This window comes from Amia ocellicauda, chromosome 14, assembly GCF_036373705.1.
Source record: "Amia ocellicauda isolate fAmiCal2 chromosome 14, fAmiCal2.hap1, whole genome shotgun sequence".
Taxonomy (NCBI): domain Eukaryota; kingdom Metazoa; phylum Chordata; class Actinopteri; order Amiiformes; family Amiidae; genus Amia; species Amia ocellicauda.
In genome coordinates, this window is record NC_089863.1 from 4110990 (window position 1) to 4118738 (window position 7749).

General features: G+C 54.0%; 2 protein-coding genes across 2 annotated transcripts; both read left to right on the forward strand.

Moving 5' to 3' along the window:
* Positions 1-841: 841 nt before the first annotated feature.
* LOC136768076 (guanine nucleotide-binding protein G(s) subunit alpha isoforms XLas) lies at positions 842-2289 on the forward strand. Its single transcript, XM_066722131.1, has 3 exons — positions 842-1187; positions 1557-1923; positions 1983-2289. The coding sequence occupies exons 1-3, from the start codon at positions 857-859 to the stop codon at positions 2287-2289; spliced, it is 1005 nt and encodes a 334-aa protein (XP_066578228.1). The 5' UTR covers positions 842-856.
* On the forward strand, positions 2252-6959 carry LOC136767995 (zona pellucida sperm-binding protein 4). Its single transcript, XM_066722057.1, has 14 exons — positions 2252-2357; positions 2781-2899; positions 3147-3357; positions 3554-3675; positions 4076-4175; positions 4399-4521; positions 4604-4776; positions 4940-5037; positions 5321-5448; positions 5573-5753; positions 5843-5984; positions 6058-6133; positions 6377-6489; positions 6845-6959. Exons 1-13 carry the CDS (start codon positions 2306-2308, stop codon positions 6475-6477), a joined length of 1626 nt encoding a protein of 541 aa, XP_066578154.1. The 5' UTR covers positions 2252-2305; the 3' UTR covers positions 6478-6489; positions 6845-6959.
* The last annotated feature ends 790 nt before the right edge of the window (positions 6960-7749 follow it).

The window sequence follows — 7749 nt, forward strand, 5'->3', positions numbered from 1 at the left end:
TTCCAGGATGTATGTCCACACTTACTGTACTTAACTGTATAAATTGGAAGTTGTAAAATGTATTATATCTTGAATTGCTTTGTTTAATGCAAATTTTAATTTGTAATGTTTGTCTTGTACTTAACTGTATTCTTGCACTTTGTATGGCACTGGATAAGGGCGTCTGCCATGAAATAATAATAATAATAATAATAATAATAATAATAATAATCGTCCTGATGCAATAAATGATGCTGGGAATACCTTACAATGAACTACAAACAAGTCCAATGCAGATATTTAGGACCAAGCTGGTTAAAATAAATATTACATACAGTGTAATACTCAGTGTAGTACTCAGTGTAATTGATACAAAGTTTGTCATTTCAGGCCTCACCAGCTCTTGCTACAATACCTTTAGTTTAAAGAACAAAGGCAATATATGACAATAGAGAGCTAACCATTCTTATACAGCAAACTGTCAATGTTACATTCTATTACTAAGCATGCACAGGTAAATTGCACATGTGAAAGTATTATATTGGGTAAACACACAGCCTGCGGAATTCAGCTGCGGAAATGGTTGCATTCTGGTAGTGCAGATCTCTGCAGTTCTGCGCAGATCTGCACAATCCCACTGATCAACAACAGAAACAAGCCAGTTAGAATCCAGCTGATGGAAACTGAACTGAATGAATCTGGAGGGAGACAAAACGAGGACAATAGCGTGTGAGAATGCCAAGCGGGAAGCTGATTGGCTGGCTGATTAGAACTCCCTTCCTGGCAACCAATCAGCTAATGAATAAGACACATGGTAAGTACATAAACCATGACTGGTGGGTTCAGGGTTTATCCCTCTCTGTGAGTGTGGTTAGTGATGGCATTGAGAAGGGTGCAGAGGGAGAAGCTAGTCTTCTTGGTTGTGTGGCTGCTGGGTGGGTTAGTGAACACTCAGTTGCCTGATGTTGATGTAGATGGAAGTGATTGGGATGGTGTTGGCCATGAGGTATATGATTCCAAGGCTGGATTGCCTGCAGAAGTGGCTGGAGAGGGTGGCTATGATTACGGTAGCCCTGATGATGGCTTCTGGAATGTGCAAGATGGGGAAGAGGATGAAGAGCTGTCTAGATCTTCCTTTCACCACATGCATGTCTTCCCAGAAGACGTGGAGCCTGACTCTGATCCCTATACCCTGTCTGAAGGTCATGGTGAGTCTATGGCTTCTATTGCTGCTTGGCTTCCTGTCTGAAAGGGGGAGGGTCATCTGGGACTGAAGGAGGGGTTTGGAGGTTGGTTGGTTGATCCAAATGGGGGAGGGGGTTGGAGTCTAATTGACATCACATGTGACTCATTTGGCTCCTGTAGGGTTTATGTCCACTAACCCTGAGGACTGGAGCTGCCAAGTGTTGGCTGAGACCAAGGCAGCCATTTCTCTGGTGCCATGTACTTGTGGACAGTCCCTAATATAGCCCCATAAGCACTGGAGCTGTGGTGTAGCTACTGTGACCCATTGGAGGCATTGGGCCCTGTTTGTCCCAGCCTGCTGGACACTGTTCTACCCTATCACTCTCTTGCAGATGAGCTGGAGGAGATTGAGGAAGAGCTGGAGGACATGGAGGAAGAGCTGGAATCCTGGGAGGAGGAGATGGTGGAGGTGGAACAGCCAGTCAAGCAGGAGGAGCCAGTAGACGGGGAGGAATCCTCGGAGGAGGAGATGGTGGAGGTGGAACAGCCAGTCAAGCAGGAGGAGCCAGTAGACGGGGAGGAATCCTCGGAGGAGGAGATGGTGGAGGTGGAACAGCCAGTCAAGCAGGAGGAGCCTGTAGACTGGGAGGAATCCTCGGAGGAGGAAGAGCCAGCAGCCGGGGGGCGGCCGGTGAAGCCCCGGCCTACAGCAGCCGGGGGGCGGCCGGTGAAGCCCCGGCCTACAGCAGCCGGGGGGCGGCCGGTGAAGCCCCGGCCTACAGCAGCCGGGGGGCGGCCGGTGAAGCCCCGGCCTACAGCAGCCGGGGGGCGGCCGGTGAAGCCCCGGCCTACAGCAGCCGGGGGGCGGCCGGTGAAGCCCCGGCCTACAGCAGCCGGGGGGCGGCCGGTGAAGCCCCGGCCTACAGCAGCCGGGGGGCGGCCGGTGAAGCCCCGGCCTACAGCAGCCGGGGGGCGGCCGGTGAAGCCCCGGCCTACAGCAGCCGGGGGGCGGCCGGTGAAGCCCCGGCCTACAGCAGCCGGGGGGCGGCCGGTGAAGCCCCGGCCTACAGCAGCCGGGGGGCGGCCGGTGAAGCCCCGGCCTACAGCCAATGCACCGAGGACTGACTGTGGTGATGGCAGCATGCAGATCTACCTGCCCCTCGGGAGCTACAGTCGGGTGTTCCTGCAGAGAGGTGAGGAGGGGATGGATTGATCACTTTGTTGCACACTAGGCTTGGGCTTCTCCAGACCCTGAGGTTCACGGCAGCAATTCCTCCACTTTTCCTCTATGGACGGTATGGTGGTTATTGCTGGTCGCTCTCCAGACTTCTTTGGTACTTGACCGCTTGCTGCACTGCACTTCCCGCCAGTTGACTTGAGCCTTGGGAGTGCTATGGCTTCCAGCTAAGCTGTCACTTGACTGAACCCATAACTGGAATGTCTTTAGAACCCTTTCCTCTGGTCCTGGTTGCAGAGCTGTGACTACTGGCTCCGACTCTGTGCTGTTGCCCTGACTGTCATGACCATAGCGCCTTGCTGCTTTTGTAGCTCTGTGCTGTGGCTGTAACCTTTCAGTGGTGGGGGGGGGGACTCATGCTGACCCTTTGCTCTTTCAGCCAAGATGACTCTGCTGCCGGTGCTGGAGCTACCCAGGACCTGTCAGCACAGGGTGAGGAGGCGCCAAGGGGAAGTGGTGCTCATTGCCTCCTTCCGTGGCTGCTACGTGTGGAAATTGGTGAGCAGTGGCGTGGGAGTGCGGTAGGGGTTCTGGAGTGGGGGATTTGAACTTGAAGGAGCTGGCTTTCTATACTCCCTGTATTCCTGGAGTTCAAATGGTGCTGCTTGGCTCTACTCTCCTGAAGCTCAAGACTTGACCCTCTGGGTGCTGATCCTTCAGCTGGACACCAAATGGGGTGAAACTGAAGCTGTGTGGCCTATGAAGTCTATAAATGGTGCAACTCTTGCCCCCTGTGCCCCTGCAGGAGAAGGCTGGCAGGCCGTATGCTGCCCTGACTCTACGCTACTATGACCTCCACCTGAAGATGTCCCAGGTTGCCACTGTGTCCTGCCCACTGACCACCACCACCCCCCTCCCCTCAGCCCAGCCACCCAAGGGCTTGTCCATCTCCTGCAGTGAAGTCTGCATGACTGTCCACCTGCCCACTGGGCCCTTGTCTGCGGTCCACATCCTGAGTAAGAGGGACTGGATGTCTGTAATGTTATAGCTGGGTGTGTCTAACGTGGGATGGGTGGGTTGGGGGTGGATGTCTATTAATAGCATTTATATTGATAATGATGTAGCTGGGGCAGAGGGGCTATAATTGATGCTAGAGCTGAGGGCTGTCTGTAACAGGTGTGCTTTGCTTTTATCCCTCCCCCTCATTTCCAGACTCCTCCAATGCACTGGTCCCAGTGCTGCAGATGCCCAAGTCCTGTGGCTACTCCCTGGTCCGTGGTCAAGGCGAGAACATGCTGACCATCCTCTACACGGCCTGTGATGTCCGGATTGTGGTGAGACGCCCCTCCCCCAGCCTAATTTTGTTCTGCCTCCTCTCTTGGCCTAAATCCTGGAATCTATGGTTAATAGAACATGCATTATGGAACTGGATGCTTGGATTCAGTTGCCTTTTAGTTGACTTGCCAATTTGTTGCTCACTGTTAATATGGTCCTGAATCCTGCTGTCCCTATTCTGTATGTAGTGCACTTGCGTACAAGACTGCCCCTGTGGCCTTCAGGCTCCTCTCCCACAGCCTGGTCTCCACTGGGACTCCAGATGTGGCTCCTGGTTCAATCCCATCTGCCCAGAGCTGGGCATCTGTTGCTGTAGGCATATCCGCTCTCTGCCTCTCCTCAGGCATTGCTTTCCCTCCCGGTGCCCTTTCAAACTCTTGCTTTCTGTTCTGCTCTCAGGCGCAGCGGTACACAATCCAGGTGGTGTACATGACTGCAGCAGGGGAGAGAGCGGAGATCCAGGTGTCTTGCCCCTACCACAAGCTCCAGCCCCAGCAGGGTGAGGCCTGAGGCCTTTGTTGCTGTACTACCCTCCTCCTGCCCCTGTGCTTTTCCACTGAGGGATTGCTTGCTCGTTCCTTTCCCATCTCTCCTCTGTACTTGTGTTGGTGATGCTGCTCAATGTTGTCCTACTCGGTAGATTGCTCCTTCCTGTCACCCATATCTCCCTCTGTACTTGTTGTAATACTGCTTGAACCTCACTGCTCGTTTTCTGCCCCCAGGCTGCCCCCTTCCCAAGAGCCAGCAAGTCTCCTGTGGGCCCAAAAGGGTCCGAGCCGCCGCCTGCTTGGCCAGGGGCTGCTGTATGGATCCTGAGACTGCCCACTGCTACTACCCCCTGGAGGGTAAGGACTGCTTAGAACTGAACCACTTCAAGGGAGTCCTTACGGATGGGTTGGATTTTCAGAGCTCGCTCTCTCCCTCCAGAATGTACCTCGGACAAGCACTTTGTCTTTGCTGTCCACCGCACCCTCACCATCCCTCCTCTGGAGCCATCCTCTTTGGTCATCGCTGGCAACCAGTCCTGCAGCCCTGTCATCTGCACCCCTGACTTTGCCATCTTCAAGTTCCCAGTGACTGGCTGTGGTACCCATGCCTTTGTGAGTTGCTGCTTAGGGAGGAGTGGAATATTTGGGGGGGTGGTGTATGGATCTAGTTCAATGGTTCTCAATCCTACCCTGCTGGCTTTTGTTCCAGCCAAGCGCCTGCTTCCTTAAACTGAACTAATTGTGCCTACCCTTCTGATCTCTCCCCTGTACCCAGGTGGTGGGCAAGACGACCATCTACCTGGCAGAGGTGATGGCCCTGGCACGACAGAACAGCCTGAAGTATGGCGTGATCACCAGAGATGGCCCCTTCAGGTGAGGCTGCAGCATTGGTATGGGCTGCATGTGGATCTGCATAGATGGGACTTGGCATTAGCCTGCTCTACACCGTTCTGAAATGAGTACTTGACACATGGTCTTGCACCCATAATCGCACAGTTGGCAGACTAACCCAACTGTGTGAGGCATGGTCGGAGTTGGTCAGTCCTGATGGGCAATGCCAATCCTCGGCCCCTTAAAACTAGGGAACCGTGCAGATGGGTGAGCAGTAGATGGGGACCCGTCTTCTGGCTTGGTCTAATTTCTGTCCTGTGTGCAGATTGCTGGTCGAGTGTCGCTATGCAGAGGATAACCTGATCAGCACTGGCTACCTGGTAAAGAGCCCCAACCTGCCCAGCACTATCATGTCCCCTGGGGTATTCGGGGTGCAGCTCAGAATAGCTACTGGTAAGTGCCCAGTCAGTCACGCCTCCTCGGCAGAGGAAACGTCAATGCGCACGCCTACTGAACGCATCCTTAAAGGAAAGGGGCAAAACCACAAACTGAGGCCTGCCCTTGATCTCCTTCTCAGACGCGGCCTTCAGCCGCTTCTACCCTCAGTACCACAGACCGCTGCGGCTGCTCCTGGGTCGCCCCATGTATCTGGAGGTGCGGTTGCTGAGCTCGCCAGACCCCAACCTGCTGCTGCTGGTGCACTACTGTGTTGCCTACCCCCGCTCTGCCCAGGCCGTCTGGGTGCTGCTGTATGAAGGGTGAGTGCTCCCTGGGGGGCAGTTCATCCCAGTCTACCTCGTACCCGACGCTCTGGGAGCGTTGACCTAACCCTCCCCCCTTTCTGCAGCTGCCCCAACCCTCTGGACTACGGCCATACGTCCACCCTGCACATCAACAACCAGCTGCCCATGCCTAGGCAGCACCGCCGCTTCCACATCACCACCTTCCAGTTCATGGATCAGACAATGCAGGCATACCTGGATGAGGAGGTGGGTGAGGGGAAGGAGCTGGATGGGAGAAGAGGGTGGGAGTTGACTGCTTAAACCTCTGCTCTTCCTTCAGATCTACTTCATGTGCTCCACTGAGGTGTGCTCTCCGGCCATGAAGACCTGTGTGGAGGGCTGCTTTGATGGGCGCAGTGAGTTGGCCTGACCTTTCACTTCTTGACCTGCAGCTGGGGGAGGGTTGCTTCTTGTTGATGCCATGTCTTAAGGGGGCCAGCAGGTGGCAAGTGTAGTGTGGTCTGGCTGGAGAGATTGCAGGGGCGATGGGTTTAATCTCTGCTGTGTGGTAATGGATCTACAGTGTACAGCCCCTCACGGGAGATGCTTCTGCTCAATGAGCATGCAGAAGGCAGACCCGTCTCTCTCCCTCTCTGCAGAGATCCCAGTGGTACCAGACCCCAACACGGATGCCCGCTGTCTCCGGAAGCCCTGTCCAGGAAGCAAGGCCAAGATATCTGTGGGGTTGCCAGCACAGTGACCGGTGCCTCGGGTGAGTGCTGACCACTGGTTGCCAGCCCTGGTCCTGTGGGGCTGCACTGTCCTCTCCATTGCCTGCAGCCTCAATTGTACTGCCTGGCTTAATTTGGGTGCCTGTGCCCTCTTCTGTTCTGCTGGAGATGGCCATCTGCTTCAAATGGAAGCAGTCTGGGCCTGATGGAGGTCCTGGAGCGTGGTGCAACTAACCTGCGGCTCCCTGTGGCCCCTTGGCTAGGGCTGAGAACCACAGACCTTGACTGCCCCCTGCAGGCCTTCACATGCAGTGCCTTGGTACCAGCACCCAGCTGATTAAATCCATCCCACTCGTTGACTTGATATGGCTAGTAATGTCTCCCCTTCTCTCTCAGGGCTGTGCTGGACCCTGTGGGTATCCCTGCTCTCCACCCTCCTGCAGGCTTTGTGCTGTGGTCTCTGTAATGGCTGACCCCTGCTGTTGACTGAATAAAGTGCTAGTTGAAATGACCCTGTCTGTCCTGCTGTCTTGACTCTCTCTTCTCTGAAGCCTGGCTGCTGTCTGCAGTGTGAGGGTTTTAAAGCACTTCAGGGCAGGGGCTGCTGTAATGGTGGGGGGGGTTGTGTGCTTCACTTGACCTCTAACCTGGAAGGGCTTCTCTGCATGTGGCAGTAGAGCACTGACTGCATCTATGGGTGTGAGGTTAATGAGCTCTAGCTGAATTGGACTGGTTGTGCAGGTGCCCTTGGCAGTGGAGTTGCCCTGTGATGGGTAGCAGGGTCCAACACACTGTGCACTTATGCACTGGCACAAGTCCTGTATGGACCTGCTGAGCCCCCTGACCAGGGGTGATTTCCAGCCAGGGGGCCATGAATATTACAAAGGGGCTGATGTCTGTTAGGGGGGTCTGGGGCCTACTCCCCTGAGATGACTTCTTTTTGTAGGATTTGCTCTTGTAAGGTAAGACTGACGCAAATTACAAGGATGAAGTGGGCAATTCATAACAATCTAGCAAAAATGTACCACCATGCTGCTGGTGCCTATTTTTTAATTGACATGAACACAATAGCCTTGAACTGTAAGCAGGAAGTAACTTCCTTGTGCAAGACCTGTCTACCCGAGTGCATCTGTTCCCTCTTGTATCTGCTGCCATCCTTCAGTTTTCTGCTTGTGAACACATCTGTAAGTGTTTATCGTTATATAACATTGTAACTACATATCGGAGAATATTTGTGACTGTTTACACCGTTTTGATACTAGATGCCTTATTGTCGTTGGTAGGATATGATAGCGGAGATT